Source organism: Setaria viridis, chromosome 4 (genome assembly GCF_005286985.2).
Source record: "Setaria viridis chromosome 4, Setaria_viridis_v4.0, whole genome shotgun sequence".
In the NCBI taxonomy this organism is placed as follows: Eukaryota; Viridiplantae; Streptophyta; class Magnoliopsida; order Poales; family Poaceae; genus Setaria; species Setaria viridis.
Genome location: NC_048266.2, coordinates 9,419,270 through 9,440,628, shown reverse-complemented (window position 1 = coordinate 9,440,628; position 21,359 = coordinate 9,419,270). Strand labels below are relative to the sequence as shown.

The window sequence follows — 21,359 nt, the reverse complement described above, 5'->3', positions numbered from 1 at the left end:
GCAAATCTTTACGTGTGGTTGATAAACTACTTAGCTTGACTTAACATCATAGTATGGATGTTAAACTCAACTAATTAGCCTGTTTTAAACGTCATGCATCCAAAGATTTTAAAGATGGAGGGATTATATGATTATGCTGGCGCGTTCTGTAATTATGTGGATGATTTCGTTGGTATGGTTACATATATTCCTTGAAATTGAAACATGTTATCATGCCATTCATGTGTACACAAAGACCTACAGGGTAAAACCTTCCATAACAATAGTATCCTTGTCACACAAAGATTCACGCGTTACATTCGGAGCCAGCCAGATAGCCCTTGTAGAATGCGGTTGACCGAGGTTATGTTGAGCTGCTAAAATGTGACGGACAAGCGGACAGGCACTAAGATTTCCCTCGCGTGCTCAGGCAGACTCTGAATCGCGCAGCTCCATGATCTGTGTCTGAGGGCTGAGGCCATTTCAGAACGTGCGTTCGTGTTGCTGCCACGGGCACGGCTCTGAATCGATGAACGAATTCAGCCCAATCATTGGGTTGACTCCGACTTTGTGGTGACAAGCAAGATATGAGCACCGCCGCCGAACCATATATACCTGTACGTGAACAGCGGACGGATCCGCGCGGAAAAGAGAAGCCGGCCCGTGCCCATGCCATTTCCGTCGTCATTTGGTCAAGGCGTGTACTAGCTGTACTCTCTTCGTTTTTTAGATAACTGATTGAAGAGAACGTTCCGGCTTCATCCTTGCATGCCCTGTGGCTGATATGTGTGAATCCATGCATATCTGCATGTGCTAGTACGGGCACCACTTAGTACTTAGAAAGTTAGAAGAGACACGGAGACGCAGTGTTTGTGCTAATCAAGTTAACGCGTGCGTCATCTAATAAAAAAAAGAATTAAACAACGAAGAAAGAAAGAAAAGAAAAGCAACGCGTGCGCCCCATAACGGGGGACGGCATCACGTACACACCACAGCGACGCCGCCTAACTAGATACACACAGGCAGGCAGTTGCTGCGTACAACTTGCGCAAGTGCATGGAGATCAGTTCCATGGTCGAAATCAAGCTTCCGTGGCTGAGCAATGAGAGCAAAGATTAGAGATGTGCATCGGGACGGACAGGGAGGTAGTCCATGCGTGTGCACAAGGCGCAGTTCACACACGCTGCCAATTGTTTCCAGCGTGCAAGTTCTCCGATCCCTCGGCTATAGAAGGGCGTGACAGTTGAGGGCCTGAGGGGGTAGGGTGAGGTGAGCTGCGTGCGGCCGGTGTGAGAGGGGACGGGAGCTCAGCTAAGCTTAGAGGAGGCTAGTCGTCTTGGTTTTGCAATGGGTGCCAAGAACTGTAGTCCTTGGCGTCTCTTCCTCCTCGTCGTCGTTGTCCTGCTGGTGGCAGCCACTGGCTCGGCAGCAGCGGAGGCGGCGTTCGACAAGAACTATGAGGTGCAGTGGGGTGCAGATGGCTATCACCTCGTCATCAGGGGCACGGAGGCTAACATCACCATGGATCAGAGCTCTGGTAGGTGTATATATGAGCTAACTTTTTAGTTGCTCATTATATATATATATAAATTATAAAAGAACTTATTGCTCACACATGCAACGTGAAGATTGACCCGCCGTTTGCGTTCTCTTGCTGCGATGCATGATAGCCTTCCCGTGAGTGATCGTGCTTTCGTGGGTGCAGGTGCAGGGTTCCGGTCCAAGTCCATGTACGGCTCAGGGTTCTTCCACATGAGGATGAAGCTGCCCTCCGGCTACACGGCCGGCGTCGTCACAACCTTCTATGTGAGTTCCGCGATCGACGACGTTGTTGTGTACACACAGTGTACTCGATCGATCACTATGCGTCTTGCTTGGTTTCTCGATCGTTCACTTCCTGATCCGAACACGTCGATCAGAATTAGCTAACATCGTCGTGCATGTTCCAGCTTATTTCGCAGCCGGAAGATGGCAGCCGCGACGAGGTGGACTTCGAGTTCCTTGGCGACAAGGCCGGCGTGCCAATCACCCTCCAGACCAACGTCTTCGTCAACGGCCGCGGCGACAGGGAGCAGCGGATGCACCTCTGGTTCGACCCCGCCGCCGACTTCCATGACTACAAGATCCTCTGGAATCCCTACCAGCTCGTGTAAGCCCCAAAAGATATTTTTTGTTCATGTTCCTAATGATAAATTGCATGGCTCCTAAAGCACATGTTAACTAACAAATCCACCACAGGATGTTCGTGGACGACACGCCGATCCGGGTCCTGAGGAACCTGACGGCCACCGTGCCGGGGTACCCGTTCCCGGCGAAGCAGACGATGCTGATCCGCGCGAGCATGTGGGACGGCTCCGGCTGGGCGACGGACGGCGGGCGGACCAAGGTGGACTGGTCCAAGGGGCCCTTCACGGCCGGGTACCGGGGCTTCGACGTCAGCGGATGCGCCAACGGCAGCGCGACGCCGTGCAGCTCGCCGGACCTGTGGTGGAACGGCGGCGAGTACCGGAACATCACTGCGGAGCAGCGGGCGGCGTACGAGCGCGTGAAGGAGTACATGTACTACGACTACTGCGCCGATAATGGCCGGTTCAACAACAGTGTGCCGATCGAGTGCAACTACAGTCTACACTTAAGAAGCTAGCTGTGCCTTTGGATGGGTCAAATCTCCTTATAGGTTTATAAGTACCAAAGATATGAGTGTGGTTATTTGCTGAAATAAGTGTGTTTACGTAACTAACCGTGACTATTCATGGAAAGGCTATTGCTAATAATTGTACTAACTTGGAAAATGAAAATTATGCACATGAATCTTGTTTGGAGGTGAGGCCATGTCGGTGTTTAAACCCGGCAACCTACCGAGGGGAGTGTTCGAGGTAGTGTTTTGGTTAGTGGGGCTCATCGAGATCAGGAACTCGAAGGTAAATGCAGACACACGATTTAGACAGGTTCGGGCCGCTAGATTGCGTATAACCTTATGTCCTGTGTGTTGGTTGGATTGGATTGCTTTGGAGGGGGTTCCTGCCTCACCTTATATTACCGGGGGTAGGGTTACAAGTCGGTTGGTTACAACAATACCAGTCGGATACGACTAGAGGAGTTCTGCTCTTATTACTACAAGTACTTTCCTAATCCTCGACTAGTTCTTGTCTTTCCATGTAGACTACGTTGTCCTGCGGCATAGTCTCCATGTCAGATGCGTCTTGGTGTCCAGCCGCATATTTAGAACTGTCCAAACCTTTTGGTGGGCCCATAGATGTATGTACGATAAATCCCCGAGTACTTTTTAGTCAAATGTAGCAGTTTCGAGTACTTTTGTAGACTTCATCACTAGTTTTGATACTCTTTGAGTACTTCATCTGGTTGAATCTTCAAAGGTACCCAAAAACTCCAAAAACTGCCATGCGGCTAGAATGTGCTCAAGCTTCATTTAACTTAGGGTTCTATCTTTCAACCTTGAATTTTATATGGAAGTGCGATAAAAGTCGCACTCCATATGGAGTAGCCCTCGAGCCTTAGGTTGAATTGAAGAATTAGGCTGAGTATCAATCTGTAATTTGCATCACTTTTCCCTTAAAACCTGAAGAAAAAACTTTTTATCGATAAACACGTGGCACACAACCCGTGAGCCTTTAGCCGACTAGTTTGGTAGGTATAAGGGTGGTTGACGTGACTATCTGTTGAAGGAAATCTTATCTCCTCCTGAAAATAAAGGTAATTGCCAATCAGGTTTCCTGATATTTGGGAATCTTGTGATTCGAAATCCCTTCATTTGCGCAATTGTTACCGTTCTAGTATGATAAATAATGAAGGAAGTTATCCCTTGTTATCCTCGTTATTTTTCTTTCCAACTTCCACACTTGAGCCCCAGCGCCGCCGCTGCCCGATCTCCGAGCGCTAGCGCCACTGTCCCCTACCACTCAACCCCTGAGCGTATGCGGCAGAAAAAGCTCGTGACATCAAGGATGGGGAGGAAGGCTGCTGCTGTCAAGCCTGCTGAGGGGAAAAAGAAGAATAAAGGTTCTGACAAGGGAAAAGATCTTCAGTTGCCGGCGCTTGTATGGCAAAACTGATCAGACCGCACCGCCAACTCCTACTGGCGCTTGGAAGCGGTCATCCTTGAAAGAGGAGGAGATCGAGGCTCTTGTGGCCGCCAAGCTACTCCAAAATCAAGACTTCATCAGTTGGAGATCCACCTACAGCAATCCGTGGCCATTGGAGGAACACCCCAATGAAATGGTAATTTTCACTCACTTCATCGAGCATGGTCTTTCATTGCTAATAGCTGACTTTTTCCAGGGTCTTTTGGATTATATTAAGTTGGAGTTGGTTCATCTGAACCCCAACGGAATTCTCCACACTGCCATTTTTGTTCACTTCTATGAAGCTTTTCTGGGAATCAAGCCTCACTTCCAGTTATTTTGGAAATTTTTTCGTGTAAAGACGCAACTGATGAGGGAACACACTCTAGTAGTCGGAGACGTCGGTATCCAGATACGGGATAAACTCAGCAGCTTGTATCTAGATTATGAGTTGATAGACTCCAATACTAGGTGGAAGGAAAAGTGGTGCTACATTGGCAACCATGATCTGAAACTACCCAAGCTAACAGGACATCGCCCCTCCTGGAACAACCGGTGGCTTGATGAGCCAACACATGGGGTTGCCTCCAACTACCCAATCTCATTGATAGAATAGCCAAACTGAAGCAAGAAGGGCTCACTGGGGTTGGAGTAGCCTTCAGCTTTATGAAGCGACGAATCTAGCCCTTACAGCAACAATGCCATTGGGGCTATGAGTATACTAGTGTCAATGATCCATCCAGACTTTTTCCTGATGAGCTCATCATAGATGAAATTATGATGAGGCTGAAACAGATGTTTAAACATGTGACTGAGATCCTGACAATTGTGCGTGAATTCAGTGCCACCAACCCACCAAAGCCTGTAAGTACCTGTGGTCATAGCCCTCGAGTACTTATTTGAAGTTGTTGGGTTTGCTAACTTGTATTTCTTTGCAGGAAGATGTCGGCTTGTACTTCTCTGCTCCTCCTCCTCCTCCTGGATCAGATGTTACTTGTGAAACTACTCCTCGCGTGTATACAACAGAGAGTGCAAAGAGTGATGGCGACCAGGAGGAGGAAGTACTTGAGTGCTTCAGTGGCACTAGCTCTGATGTCGTGGATGAAGTCAGGGCTCAGCCATCTACTAAGGTTGGGTCTTTCTCCGGAACAAGAAAACGCTCGGCTGCTGATGAGCTTGAAGCTGCGTTTCCTCCACTGCCGAAGAAGAAGCGATCCGTTATTGCAAAATGGGTCATGAAGAAGTCTGTCACCGTCAAAGATGTGCCTTCCGTGGTAATTACTTATGAGGAAGAACAAGATCCTGATGATCATGTACTCCCAATAGGCGTTTCCAATATCCCCACCGTGTCTACTCAAGATGACATTGGTGGTTTGCAAGTACTCGATGAGGCAACTGAAGCAGAGAAGGCGGCTGCTGTGGCCGCTCAAAACAAGTCGCCAATCGAAATTGAGGATGATCCAGAGCCTCAAGATGTCCCTTAGGGTGATCCTCAGGTGATGAACCCCGCTGGCACAGATACAACTCAAGCAGCAGAGGCGAAGCTTAAAGCTGGCCAATATCCTATTGTGGATGTGCAGGCCGTGCCGGAAGCACCATCTCCACCTGTCAAGCCGCTGCAGTTGTCTGGAAAACCCACACTAAAGCTGAGGAGATCGTCAAGGTAATCTTTTATGCTCTTTTTGAGTACTAATTGTAACTCAAAATCGACTTGTTGTGTTGCTAAAGCTTTGTTTTATGCAGGAAATCCTCTGATATGGACCTTGGAGGGTCTAGCTTGAGGCCCGTGACCAATGGCGGTAGCCTCTCAGTCCAAGACGTTGCCCCAGCCCAAGCAAGTCTGTAGAGGAACACCTTTGACAACAAGTAGTCTAGGTGTTGTATCATTTGTAGCAACGTTGATGCAAAATGTCATATCATCTTTGACTGACATTGTAGTGCAAGCCCTTGGGCAACAAGTACATAAAAAGGCGATTGCTGCTTCTGGTGCGGCGACCAATGTTGATATCTCGACCTCCGAGCATCAATTACCCGAGGAGGCGCTAGCTGTTGTGGACGTGGTGACTACTTCTGTAGCCCTGGAGCAACAGATTGCTAGTGAAGCAACAATTACCACTCGCACCATGGCTGCAGATGTAGCCCTAGAGCCAAAGATAGAAGTCGAGGCGATGATAGTTCTTGATGCCATGGCCGTCAATGCATCTTCCCAAGTGGGGACGTCGACAAGTCTTGAGATGGTCCCTCATGCAAGCACGAAAGTTGGGACTAGCACTGATAGGAAGATGACTCTGGAGGACATCCAGTTGATCGATGATCTACTGCTGAACCCAGAGATGATAGCTACTATCATGGAGATGCACCATCATCTCGGCACTTATGCGGAGGTGAGTTGAATTTGCCTTGCTTTGCTGGCGCAATATTTGCTAGCTTGTACTCATTTGATGGTTCGAGTACTAATTTCTGAGTTCCAGGACTTAATCAATTGCTCACGTCGCAAGTCAGATATGCTCGAGGTGTATGGTGATACCATACTCCGTGCTGAAGCGCTGGAGAAAGAGCTTGCCAAGGAAAAATTGTATACCTCCCGCTAGATCATGAAGCACGATAGCACGATGGCAGCGTTCCAGAGCCGGATTCAAGACTTGGAGGATGAAAAGGATCATCTTGTTGCTCGCAATAAGTCTCTCAATTAGAAAATTGAAGGTAGTCTCCTCTCCTTTGGTGTATTTCGACTACTGATTGTCTGATGATCTTGCTGACTCCGTGCTAATGTTGCACATAATATAAGAAATTGGAACTAGAGCTTCAAGCATCAATCACCGATTGGAAGAATGCTTTCTACTGGGTGACAGATCAACATGACAAGCTGGTGCATCATGGTGAGAAGTTGGAGTGAGATCTAGAGAAGGAGACGTGGATGCATGAGGATGGCGAGGTTGATCTGGTCAATGTCATGAAGACCATCCGAGAGCGCGAAGCTGAGTTGGAAACTTCCAAACTCGCTCTGAAGGAGATATCTTAAGTAGCCCAGCCAATAGCGGATATGGTGGAACCTCCAATTGAGGGTGTAGAGCCTTGTTCGCTATCTGAAGTACTCAAGGACATGCTAGGGAAATTCGCCGGCTATATTCAGAAGATGGCGAAGTCTGTCTCCAAGCAACTGCTGAGCTTCATCAAGTCTTTCTATCCTCAAGCTGATCTGGCTCCTGTTGCAGAGGGTATAGCAGAGGACTGCTCTGACGAACTCTTTCAGGAGTACTTGCAGGAGATAGACCCCATTGCAAAAGAAGTAGTCAATCATCTGGTCCTTGAGTAGTTCTGTATTAAAGCAAACATTAGTTCTATATTTAAAACATAATATGAATGCTTTGCAATGTAAATATTTCTAAGTCTTGTTGCAATCTCTGCTGCTTTCAACTTGTTATTTTAGTGCATCTTACAATCTTCCCTGATATTTTCTCATATGGTAGATGTAAGTGTATGTGCATAAGGCTTCTTTGGTGAGCCTCATTTATGCTAGTTGTGAGTGCTATTGTTATGTGCTCCTTTGTTGCGGTGCACGAGTACTCAAGCTGCCTAGGGTGTAGACATTTTTAATATAGGTCTTTTCAGGGTTTCAATGACTAGAGCCTATCTTTACAACCTCTCTGAGTTGTATTGATGTTACGCTCTAGAAAGCCTGTAACTGCGGTCTTGTTTATACAAGCCATGACTTAGGCTAAATAGCCCAATGGGTAGTTTGTCAGGTGATTAGGTAATCCCTAAAGAAGTGCTAACTCGTCTTTGCAAGCCGCATTGGACAGAGTTATCCAATAAGTTATTATTAGGCGTTATATAACTCCTTGACTAGCTTCAAACTTGCTTTTGCAAGCCGCAATTGGATAGATTTGTCCCAATAAGGTTAAATAACCTCTTCTGTGGACTACAGACTTGCTTCTACAAGTCGTGATTGGATGATTCTGTCCAATGAGTTGAATAACTCATTGGGATTTTGCAAACTTGTTAATACAAGCTATATTTGGGCGATTTTTTCTTAGGGATCTGAATAGCTCGTTGGAGTTTTGCAGACCTGTTATTACAAGCCGCGATTGGGTGGTTTTGCCTAGGGAGCTGAATAGCTCTGCAAACTTGCTTCTGCAAGCCGCGATAAGGCAAAAATAAGTAGTCGTATTATGACAAAAAATATGACTGCTTCATTGAATTGTAGATCTACAACTAGGGCCGATGCCTTATTTGCATGAATATGAGAATCTAAATTAGGGATAAAATCAACAGAATTGCTCGATGTTCCATGAATTGTCAATGTTTTCACCACAGAGATGTTGGAGCCTATACAAACTAGGTCCAGGGACCTTGGAGACGACAAACGGTCCTTCCCATGGTGAGTTTAGCTTATGCAGTCTCTTGGTGTCTTGGATACGCTTCAGGATCATACGCCTATATTAAATGAAAGTTCTTTGATGTTGCGATAATGATAGCGGCGAATTTCTTCAAGGTACCTTGCATACTGGACGAGTGCTGCAAGTGAGCTTCTTCAAGGCTGTCTAAGTCTAGACGCCTTGTTTCTTCTGCTGCACCTTCCTCGTACTGCTTGACTATTGGGGATTTCCATATGACGTCGGCAGGTAGGACAGCTTCAGATCCCTAGACCATAAAATAGGGTGATTGCCCTCTAGGCTTGCACGGCTGGGTACGGAGCCTCGAGAGGATATTGGGTAGTTCTTTGAGCCACTTGCCTCCTTTCATGTTTTTGATATCATGTAGCCTTTTCTTCAGAGCTTCCAGTATCATCCCATCAGCACGCTCAACCTGGCCATTGGCCCGCGGATGAGCGACAGAGACGTATCGGACATCGATCCTGCTGTTGTCGCAATATTCATAGAACTCATGATTGTTGAAGTTGGGGCCTAGGTCTGTGATAATGCGATTGGGGAAGCCGTAGCAATGGACAATTTCATCGAGGAAGTCGAGTACTCTGTCTGCCTTAGGGCAGGTTACTGGCTTCACCTCAATCCACTTGGTAAACTTGTCAATTGCCACTAGTACTTGGTTGAATACTCCACGCACCGTGGGTAGTGGGCCAGTCATGTCAAGCCCTCAGCATGCGAAGGGCCAAGAGGGTGGTACGGTGATCAGCTTGTAGGCAGGGACATGCTGTTGCTTGGCGATTAATTGGCATCCTTGGCATCAGCGGACTAATTCCTTGGCGTCCGGGAGAGTTGTAGGCCAATAGAATCCTGCTCTGAAAGCTTTGCCCACGATCGTGTGTGAAGATGCATGATTGCTGCAAACACCTTTATGGATCTCCTCCAGTATGTCCGTGCCATCTTGCCGTAAGATGCACTTCATGAGTACTCCTGACATTGCGCCTCTTCTGTAAAGCTTGTCTTCAACTAGAACATAGTTCTTGCTGTGCCATAAAACTTGCTCTGCCTCTATCTTGTCTGACGGTAGCTTGTGCTCTTTGATGTAGCCAATGAAGGGAACTCTCTAGTCTATGTCAATCATCATAACCTCCCGATCTGGTGCGATAGGACCTCAATCAGTGGTTGTTGATGGTGCTGCCTCCGTTGTGGATGGCTTGTGTAGCTTATGGATGAAAACCCCGCTGGAACTTGAGCACGAGTAGATCCAAACTTGGATAGGATGTCCGCGACAATATTGTTGTTGCGAACTACATGGTGGAACTCCAGACTAGAGAATTTGTTCTCTAGCTTGTGTACTTCTAGGAAATACACATCCATGTTCTCTTTGTGGCTATCCCACTCGTCGTTGACTTGATTGAACACCACCAGTGAGTTACCGTAGACCAACAATCGCTTGATTCCTAGTGAGACTGCCAGGTGGAGCCCATGCAGAAACACTTCGTATTCAACTTTGTTGTTGGATATTTCCTAGAAGATTTGAAGGACAGAGTTGTTCGCCTTTGGAAGTATCAAGAGTGCTCCTGCACCGGCACCCTCGAGCTTGAGTGATCTGTCAAAATACATGACCTAATGCTCTAGATGCTCTGCTGGTGTTGGTAGTTGATTCTCCCACCATTCTGCCATGAAATCGACTAGGGCCTGGCACTTGATTGCAGTCCTTGACTTGAAATCTAGGGACAATGCTCTGAGTTCTACCGCCCACTTAGATATTCTTCTTGTTGCATTCTGATTGTGGAGAATTTCTCCAAGAGGGAAATATGTGACAACAGAGATCTTGTGCTCCTGCAAGTAGTGTCATAGCTTTCACGAGGTGAGTAGTATTGGGTATAGCAATTTTTGGACCGGCGAGTATCTGGCCTTGGAATCTGACAACACCTCGCTGACGAAGTAAACGTGCCTCTGTACTTTGTATACATGGCCTAGTTTTAGTCTTTCAACCACGATCACAATGCTGATGACGTTGGTAGTCGCGGTGATGTACAACAGCAAGTCTTCGTTGGGGTTTGGCGCCGTGAGGACCGGTGGCTTTGATAGGAAGTCCTTTAACTGTTGTAGGGCTTGATCCGCCTCCTCAGTCCACTAAAACTTGTCTTGCCACTTGAGTAGTTTGAAGAAGGGTAGGTCCCGTTCTCTAGGCCTTGAGATGAATTTGTTGAGGGCCGCCATGCATACAGCCAGCTTCTGGACGTCCTTGATGCCTGATGGGGCATGCATATCAGTTATGGCGGAGATCTTCTCGGGTTAGCTTCAATGCCTCAGTGACTAATGATGAACCCGAATAGTTTCCCTGAAGGCACGCTGAAAATGCAATATGTCGGGTTGAGCTTCCACTGGAATTCTCGCACACTTGTGAAAGTTTCTTGTAGATCCGCAATCAGGTCATCGAAATTTCTAGTATTTACGACCACTTCATCCACATACACCTCCATGTTGTGGTGTAGCTACTTCTTGAAGCATTCTTGGATGGCCCGATGATATGTCGGGCCGGTGTTCTTCAGCCTGAAAGACATTGTTGTGTAGCAAAAAGCTCTGTATGGGGTGATGAACGCGGTCTTGATCTACTCTTCCTCTTTGAGAGCTATCTGGTGACACCTTGAGTAGCAATTGAGGAAACAGAGGAAGGCGCATCCAGCTGTGGAGTTGATAACTTGATCAATCCTAGGAAGCCCAAAGGGACCCTTTGGACAATGCTTGTTGAGGTCTATGTAGTCGACACACATCCTCCACTCATTGTTGTTTTTCTTTCGCACAAGGACGGGATTGGTGAGTCACTCTAGATGATAGACTTCTTTTATGAAACCCACTGCAAGTAGTTTGGCCAGCTCTTTCTTGATAGTTTCTCTTCTATCTTGGGTGAATCATCGTAAGCGTTGCCTTTTTGGTGTAGCTTTTGGATTCATGTTGAGTGAGTGCTCGATCAACTCCCTGGGCACCCCCAGCATGTCCACTGGTTTCCACGCGAAGATGTCTCAGTTGGCCCAGAGGAAGCTGACGAGTGCACTTTCCTATTTAGGATCCAGCCCTATGCTAATCAGGGCTGTCTTGGTGCTATCACTAGTCTCAAGGTCAATGGCTTTGACATCTACTTTACTTGCCGACTTGACCTTGGTTGGCCCCGACTTCTCTTCTAGAATCTGAAGCTCTGGCGGGGATAGCTTCTTGGATGCGATGAAGACTTGCATTATCGAGTTTGGTACTTGGGTAGTTGCTGCTAGCTCAACAGCTTCTGTGTCGCAATCGTATGACCTCTTCAAGTCTCCGCACAGGGAGAATACTCCCTTGGGTCTCGGTATCTTGAGTACTAAGTACACATAGTGCGAGATAACCATTAATTTGGCTAATACTGGTCTTCTGAGGATGGCGTGGTACGATGTTCCGAAGTCCGCTACCTCGAATAGGATGTATTCTATCCAATAGCGTTCTTTGGTACCAAATGTAACTAGAAAAACTACCTGTTCGAGGGGTACAACCTTGTTGCCCTGGATGATCCCATAGAAGGGAGAATTCATTAGGGTGAGCATATTGGTGACATTGAGGCCCATCTTCTTTAGTATCTTGGCGAACATTATGTTGAGACCGCTACCACCGTCGATGAGTACTTTAGTAAGTCTGGAGCCAGCGATAACCAGGTCTAGGATGAGAGGATACCATCCTAGGTCTGAGAAACTAGTCCATTGGTCCTTCCCAAAGAAGGTAAATTGCACCTCGAACCATTTGAGGAACGTTGGTGTCGCGGGTTCAATGGACATTATCTCTCGAAGAGTGAGGTTCTGGGACCGCTTAGTAGCAGTGCCTGGGGTTCCGCCGAAGATGACGTTGACGGTGTTGCATGGGTTTTGGAACTTACCATTGTCACCATCATCTTCGTCTTCCTTGGCCTTGCTCTTGTCTTTGGTGCCAGATGGCTCTGGCAGATCCTTCATGACTCTGCGTAGATTGAAATAATTTATCGCAGAGTGCTTATGGTATGGATACCATGTGCACTATTTCTTCTGGAGCTCATTGAATGAGGTCCTATCTTGGTTTTTGCCGCCACGAGTAGTTATTTTAGTTGTCATTGTTGGGGCGATCGTTGTGGTTCTTATTGTTGCGTTGGCTATTATTCTGATTATTGTGTTGGCCCTTATTGCAATTGGATTCGAACCTTCCGATCTCCCAGTCTTCTTCATTTGCCCACGTCTGTACTATGATCTTGAGAGATTTGACATCAATGGGGAGTCTTTGGCCGAAATCCTAAAATATCCGGCGGTCGTGGAGGCCATTTTGGAAGCAGTCAATGACGTCACGCTCTGTGATATCCACGATTGTGGCCTTCTATCAAAAAAGCGATGTAAGTAACTGTGCAGGGTCTCGCCTTCTTGTTGCTTGACCTGAGACAAGTCGATCCTGTTGCTAGGATGCTTCATTGCCCCTACGTAGTTGTTGGTGAATGCCACCTTTAGGTCATTCCACAAGTCGATGGAGTTCTTGTCCAACAATTCGAGCCATTGGAGTGGCGCTGCCTCCATGTAGATGGGGAAGTAGATGACTTTGGTGTCGTCGTTCTACTCTTATTACTACAAGTAATTTCCTAATCCTTGACTAGTTCTTGTCTTTCCATATAGACTACGCCATCCTGTGGCATAGTCTCCATGCCAGATGCATCTCGATGTCCAGCCCCATATTTAGAATTGTCCAAACCTTCTGGTGGGTCTATAGATGTATGTCGAACAAGGCACACCTATTGTCCCACTTAGGAGTAAAATGCATCGGCGGTACATGAACTTGGCAGCGTGTGTCATCTAGGTTCCTGAACTCCTAAAATGCACATTGGAGCCCCTAAACTTGCTAATTGGATAACGTAACGTCCAAATCTCTATAACTCGCATTAAACTGCATGCGTGGCATGTTGACCGTGCATTGACATGGGCCTAACATGCAAGACCCACATGTCAGATTGACCTACCATCTCCCTCATTCCTCCCTTTCTTTCTCCCATCATCTCGATCTCTTGATGGCGGCGAGGCGCTGATAAGGTCAAGCAATGAGTGGCGTCGACCCGCAACCCCGCCTGTTCGCCCGCGGAAAGCTGTCATCGTTCTCGCGTGACCGCCGCTGCCGCTGGCTGTCGGTGTCATCCCCCCGCACCGAGCAGCTTTCTTTCCTTCACCGTGAAGCCTTCTTCTTCCCCCAAGTTCTAACACAAGCAGCAGCGTGCAGTTCTTTGCCCTTCTGATCTCCATCTCCAATGTGCGAAGAAAGCAAGCAGGCAGTTTAGCACGCTGCACGCGGTCGGGAAACCATCTCTCCTCTGATTCCACTCCACCAAGCAAGCAAGCCATGAATTTCCCTCACGCCTCTTTCTGATTTCTCTCCAATCTCTCAATTCCTCCACTGCAGGAATCAATCAGCCACAATCCACATCTAGCTTCTTTCTCCCTTCTCTGATTTCTCCATCGCAAGAAAAGCAAACCAGCAACTTGGGCATCCCTTTCCTCTGTTCTCTCTCCCTGAGATCCTGCGAAGAGCCACCGTCGATGTCCCTCTCACCGACGTCCACCACTGTCAACTCCACCCACATGGGGTCCCACGCGGCCGCCACCATCTCCCGTGTCAGGCCGCCCCCGCCGTCTGCTCCACTAGCACGGGTCCACCACCATCGTCATTTGCCTGCGCAAGTCTGCCACCGCCATCTCCCCTGCGCTAGGCTGCTGCTGCCGTCGTCCGCCCACGCACACCCACCATCCACCCCCGTGAGTTTGCTGCCTCAACTGAGTCCCCATGCTGCTTATACTCCTGCTATGGGAGAGAGCCATGGAGGAAGAGGAGGAGATGATAGAGGAAGAGAGGGTAAGGGGCCCCACCTAGCTCCACGTTAGCAGACATGTGGGCATTTAATCTAAGTAACTATGATTTGGACCTTACATGAACCAATTAGCAAGCTTAGGGATGTTAATGTGCATTTTGGGAGTTTAAGGACCTAGATGACACTAGCTGCCAAGTTCATGTACTGCCCAAGCATTTTACTCTCCCACTTAGCCTTCCTTTTTGTACAAATTTCTATTGAACAAGTTTTTTTTTAAAAAAGCTATTAATAAATTTTCTCAAAAACTTATTTGACAAAATTGTACCAAAAAATGCATTTTCAAAGTTCGTCTAAAAACTTATATATAACTCCATGGAAAACTTACTTGGATAAGTTGTATAGAAAAACTTCGAAAGAAATATAGAAAATTGTCCGATAAGAAAGTGTCGGATTTAGTGACGGGCAGTCCACCAGAGGATTACCCTGGTGGTAGATTTGAAGGCGAGGGAGATCGCAAGACCAAGAGCTTGAATGGTAACACAAGGGCACAAGGTTTTAGACAGATTTGGGCATTCGGAGAGTAACACCCTACGTCCTGTATTCTGGTGGATTGTATTGATGGTATGGAATGTGAAGAGTTGATGTACCCTGGGAGGAGTGTCCCTGGCCATATAGTCTCACTACCTAGGGTTACAATCAGATAGGATCTAATCCTAGTCGGTTGTTACATGGAAAGCAATCTGAATTGGTTTACAAAAAGTATGCCATGATATCCAGGCAAAATCCACCCAGGACTGACCAGTATCTTGGTCAGTGGGGACCCATGGGTACCCTTATACTGAAGCTCCCGAGCGATGTGGAGCCGAATAGGAACCTGACGAATGCAAAACAAAGCTTGTAATGTGCTTGGCTGAAATTGCGGTGTCGTCATAGTGATGGAGAGGCTGCGCAGTGCTCAAAAAACAAAGAAAAATTGAAGCTTCCACAGCGTATGACCAAATGTGCATGGTTGTACGACTGCTGAGCTCCGGGATGTCTGGCATCCTGTGGATCGAAGGGAAGCACATGGAGGGCATCACAATACACACTCCATTGCAATGCCCTCCATATGGAGTAGCCCTTGAGCATTGAAGCAATTAAACTAATCAATCCAATGGTCAAGAAAATGATATATTGTTTCCATAGCAAAAAGAATTAAATATAGTGCCCAGCCCCCGAGCATGAGGACTGGCGGAGCTGTGGAGGCACACCGACCTGAGATTGGTGCCCAGTCCCCAAGCATGAGGACTGGTGGAGCCATGAAGGCATGCCGACATGAAGGACTGGCAGAGCCACTGAAGCACGCTGACCTGAAATAGGCACCCAGCCCCCGAGCATGAGGAATATCAGAGTCACAAAGGCACGCCGACCTGAAATAGGCTCCCAACCCCCAAGCGTGAGGACTGGCAGAGTCACAGAGGCGCCCTGACCTGAAATAGGTGCCCAACCCCTGAACACAAGGACTGGCGGAGCCACGGAGGTGCACCGACCTGAGATAGGCGTCCAGCCCCCGAAAGTAAGGACTGGTGGAGCCACAGAGGCACGCTGATCTGAGATACGAGGACTGGCAGAGCCATGGAGGTACGCCAACCTAAGATATGCGTCTAGCCCCCGAGCGCAAGGACTGGCAGAGCCACGAAGGCACGCCAAACTAAGATACGCGGCCATCCCCCGAGCGCGAGGACTGGCAAAGCCAAGGAGGCACGCTGTGAGACTTAAGGGGAAACCCGTGGATCCATCCAGATACTGGGTGAAGTTCATGATGATGGAGGAGAAGATTCAATCCCTCGTCGACCAAGGCTTGCTCGATACCAAGTCCCTCCTGGAATGGAAGGTGACCGCTTGCCAGGAGTTCCCCACCGAAGATAGGACCGAGGCCGTCATCTTCGTAGCCTTCTTCGAGCATGGATTCGGGATCCCCACGGGAGATTTCTTCCGCGGGCTGCTCAACTAAAACAAGATCGAGTTGGTACATCTCAACCGTAACTCCATCTTGGATGTCGCAGTTTTTATCCACCTTTGCAAAGCTTTCCTCGGCATTCCTCCCTATTTCGATCTCTGGCGGTATCTGTACCAACTCAAGATCGTGGCGACAAAGGGGAAGGGACCGAGAGTCATCGGTGGGTATGGATTCTCATTACGGTCAAAGAGTTTTCAATTTGAAGCTCAAGGACTCAAACAAGGGGTGGCATAAGGAATGGTTCCTTGTCGCCAATCAGAAGCCCGAGCTGTCGCCCCGCCTCGAGTATGCACCTGTGACAACGCCGGAGTGGTCAAACTAGCCAACATCCGTGGAAATGGTCCAGGTGAAGTAGCTGTTGAAGGAGATTGCTGACCTAAAAGGTCATGGGCTCACAATCGGGGCTGTGAGCATCAACTTTTGCTGGAGGCTGACGAAGCACATTAAGGATAGGGTCCACCCGACGTATGAGTACTCAGGACCATTGGATCCGACCTGGGAGGCACAATGGAAGGTTACTTGGAGAGAGGTTGCCGGTCGAGTTAACGAGTTCTTCTATGGGGTCATGAAGAACAAGCAATGACCAAAGGTGTATTCCCTCATTAGGTCGGCCGATCCAGTAAGTTCTTGATTTCATCATTTGGCTTGATTGCTTCGCTTTTGCGTCTGTTTCTGCTTAATTTTATTTTACTTTTCAGAGCCGAGAGTATGAGTTTTTCTATCCAACACCGCTTCCTAGAGGGGTCGAGCAGCAGCAACCCAAGATTCGCCTGACCACCAAGACCGACCATCCACCTGCCGCCCTGGACTGGGAGTCGAACGACTCCAACGAGGATGTACCGGTCCAGGGCAGCAGGATGGAGGCCGGGGGCATGGCTCCTATTGGGCGGCAGATACGCTAGGCTGTTCGCAAGGTGGTGGAGTCCAAGGCTCCAAAGGTGGAGAAGCCGGAGGCGGAAAAGAAGAAGCGCAAGAAGAGGGGTGCCATGAAGTCGAAGGCACCTGCTGTGGCGGCGGCATCCCCTACGGAGACCTCGTCTGGGGTGCCAAGTGACGACTCTGAATCTCCCAGCCCAGCCGCAAAGAAGAAGAAGGCCGAGCTCCTTGAGGCGATCGTAGCTGACGCGGAGCGGCTCAAGGAGCGGCTGAAGATGGATATCCGTGGGGGAAAGCAGAAGGAGCCGATCCTGCCCCTGCCAGCACCTCTTCGCCCAAAGTTCTGAGCAAAGAAGAGCACATTGTGAGTATGATCATGGCATCATATATTGTTGGAAGTTTTGTTTGTACATTGCTTCGCTTTATCTCTATGCCTCGGTGTCCGAGCAGGAAGGCGGTGATCGAGGACGAGTCGAGCCTGTAGGACGCTGGCGTTGGGACCTATGTAGAAGGTCAGATTCTTGATGCGACCATAGGGGCTGCATCTATGACGTCTATCCAAGCAAGGAGCGAGAGGAACTTGGTGACGGGACCTAAGGGGCTTGGGCCAAGGTCTTCACCGTGCCAGGATGTCACCGAGGACGCTGCTATATCCGTGCCTAGGGCCACAGATGCTAGTGTCAGGGTGCAGATGGAGGAGACCCCTAGGGAAGCGCCAATCGATAAGGAGGCGGCAGGCTACGATGTCGACATCGATGCCCACGAGGATGATCCATCACCCTGGACTTCTCCGGGATGTCCCAGCCGCAGGATGCTGTCACCGACAAGAAAGATCTTGCCGTCTTGAAGGAAGCTGCGGCCAAGGTTGGAGAGGTGTTATACGTAAGTTGGTTGACCAATCTTGCTATTCACTTCTGCCCCTATCTTCCTTCTTTGAATTGTTGGAGTAACTTTTATATAGAATCTAGCCGATGCCATCCACCATGCTGAGTATCGCCACAAGGTCGAGCGCTTGAAAACTGAGATTAAGAAGGCCAAGGAGGATGCCATAGAGAGGATTTGACAAAAGGACCAAGAGATCGAGGAGCAGAAGAAGATCACCAGGGAGGTCCAGGGTAACCTTAGCTCTTTGCTGACTGGTACAGCTTCATTCCTTATGGAAGATCTACTTTGGGTAGATGAGGCCAATATCTTTCCTTCAGTTTCATTATTTTGCAGATGTCCAGAAGAAAGAGGAGAGGCTTAAGGGAGACATGCGAGGAAGCCAATGCCCCACTTCAGCAAGACCACGATGTCATTGTGAACCGTGAGTATGCCGTGTCGTAGAAACTGGCCTATGAGGTTGGCTTGCGCAAGGACATGGACTGGTTCTTAATTGCTGCTACGAATAGTCTCCAGCATGATCAGGTGGTCATTGCAGGGTTGGAGGTGGAGCTGGAAGATCTGAGGTCGGCCACGGGCTACGTGATGGACATGATCCAGCCCATGGCCAACCCTGACGAGCCAATACCGCTACTGGACCGTTTGAAGAGTGCTCCAAGTCGGCTGAGGGCCTTGATGAAGGAGACCACCATGGAGTGCGCCAAGAACATCATGGCCCTTCTAAAGACGCACTTCCCCCTGCTGGCCATGGAGCGAGTCGGAACGGGCGTTGCCGAGGACTTTGATGCTAATAACCTTCCGGAGCTAGCCAAGCAACATCAACAAGACACGGAGGACATAGTTAAAGAACTGGACCTGTAATAAAAAATGGTAAAATGTATCAATCTATGTCATGGGACAAGTAAACTTGTTGATTAACTTATGTGAATAGAAAGCCTCCATCCCTCCTTTGGTTTATGCGACAGGACATCGTGTAGCTTAGGCTTGTAGCCGCTAAGAGCGTAGCCTTGGCTGGCTAGCACTCTGTTTAGAGTGGATCTCAAGCTTGTAGACAGGGCGGATGCAAGGTTGTCTGGGTTTCACGAGCTAGGACGCCATCCACATGAGTTAGTCATACTTGCCATGAGAAGGGTAGGAGAAGAGGTGAGACCCGGAGGTTGGCGCATAACAGGGGAAGCCCCCGAGCATGGCAGTGAGGGTATGGTCTGTCGATCAGGTCGGACAGCCCTCGAGTGCAAGTAAGAGCTCGGGTAAGAAAGCAAGAAGGTAGTAGGTGCACAAAGAACCTCTGAGGTTGTATTTATTCAATTGAAAAGGTATAAAGAGTACATAGCTTGAATGTCCTAAGGGTAGAAGTGTCGCAGGTGTTGAATGTTCCACGGATTAGGGATGCTAAGCCATCCGCCTACTACAGCTAGTAAGTGTCAGGCTGGATGACTTCTTTAAATGATGAAGGGTCCCTCCCATGGGGCCGACAGTTTGTGCATGTCCTTTGTGGACTGGATCCAGCGGAGCACTAGATCGTCGAAGTTGAATGAGTGTTCCTAGACTTTCCTGTCATGGTAGCATCGAATCTGCTGCACGTACCGCGCATACTGGATGAGGTCCACCACACAATACTCTTCCAGGCTATCAATGTCGACCTGACGACTCTTTTCTACTTCCCCTTCCTCGTAGTATTGAATCCGTGGGGCACCAAAGGCTACATCTATTGGCAGTATAGCCTCTGAGCCATAGATGAGGAAGAATAGGGTGTAGCCGGTGGCCCGACTCTTTTGGGTACGGAGGCCCCAAATGATGTGGGGTAACTTACGGAGCCATTTGGTGGCGTACTTGGATGCGTCGTCAAAGATGTGAGACTTGAGAGATTGGAGGACCATCCCATTCGCACGTTCGACCTGGCCATTGCATTGTGGATGAGCTACTGAGGAGTAGTATGCGTCGATGAGGTTGTCCTAGCAAAAATCCCAGAACTTGGATCCTGTGAATTGTTTTCCCAGGTCCGTGATGATCCCATTGGGGACCTCGAAGCGGTGTGTGAGCTCTTCAATGAATTGAGTAGCTTTGACCGACTCTATACTGGTGACAGCCTTGATTTCGATCCACTTGGTGAATTTATAAATTGCCACGAAGATATTGGTAAATCCGCCCGGAGTGGTCTTGAAAGGTCCGACCATATCTAGCCCCCAGCATGCGAAGGGCTAGGATGGTGGGATGGTGTGCAGGGTCTGCGCTGGGAGGTGCTGCTACTTGGAGAAAAATTGGCACCCTTTACACCTCTGGACAAGCTCTTTTACATCGGTGATAGCAGTTGGTCAGTAGAAGCCAGAGCGGAATGCTTTCCTGACCAAATTGCCCGAGGCGGCATGGTTCCCGCACGAACCCGAGTGGATTTCATCGAGGAGTTTAAGGTCTTCGTTGCGGAGGATGCACTTCATCAGAATGTTGGTAGATGCGGACTTCCTGGACAACTCCTTACCGATCACAATGTAGTTGGTGCTGCATCGTGAGAGCTTTTCGTGCTCAGCTTTGTCTTCTGGGGACATGTTGTCGGTGATGAATGCAATGAAAGGTGCTTGCTAGTCTTCCTTCGCCTCGATCATCAGGACATCGGTGGGCGCTAGGTCAGCCTGAGTCTGGGCATTGTCGTCAGCTTGGTCCGGGTCCAATATCTTGATAGAGGGTTTTCTCAAATCCTGGACGAACATGTTGACCGAGACTTGGGCGCGTTTTGAGCCGACCTTGGATAGGACGTCGACGGCGATGTTGTGTTCCCTGGGGACATGATGAAACTCGAAACCGTCAAAGTGAACCTCGAGTTTGTGAACCTCGGCGCAATAAGCATCCATGGTTTCCTTGGTGCACTCCCAGGATTTGTTGACCTGCTCGACGACAACCTTGGAGTCGCCAAACGCGAGGGTGTGCTTAATTCCAAGCGAGGCAGCGAGACGAAGCCCATGTATGAGGGTCTCGTACTCGGTGCTGTTGTTGGTAGCCTTGTAGTGGATTTTAAGGGCGTTCTTAAGCTGCTCACCTTTTGGGGATATGAAGAGGACCCCCGCACCAACTCCTTCGAGGTTGAGGGCGCCGTCGATGTACATCGTCTAGTGCTCCAGCCTCTCCAAGAAGGGCGGTTCTTGGATCTCTGTCCATTCAGCGACGAAGTCGGCCAAGATCTAGGACTTGATCGCATGACATGGGCAGAAGTCGATGTCGAATTTGTTAAGCTCCACGGACCATTTGACGACTCGGCCATGGACATCCCTATTGTGTAGGATTTCACCGATTGGGTAGGAGGAGATCACTCGGATCTTGTACGCTTGAAAGTA

At 48.7% G+C, this 21,359-nt stretch overlaps 1 protein-coding gene across 1 annotated transcript; it reads left to right on the top strand.

Moving 5' to 3' along the window:
- Nucleotides 1-94: 94 nt before the first annotated feature.
- LOC117853079 (xyloglucan endotransglucosylase/hydrolase protein 3) lies at nt 95-2,806 on the top strand. Its single transcript, XM_034735445.2, has 4 exons — nt 95-1,516; nt 1,685-1,785; nt 1,929-2,128; nt 2,218-2,806. The coding sequence occupies exons 1-4, from the start codon at nt 1,327-1,329 to the stop codon at nt 2,621-2,623; spliced, it is 897 nt and encodes a 298-aa protein (XP_034591336.1). The 5' UTR covers nt 95-1,326; the 3' UTR covers nt 2,624-2,806.
- Nucleotides 2,807-21,359: the final 18,553 nt, after the last annotated feature.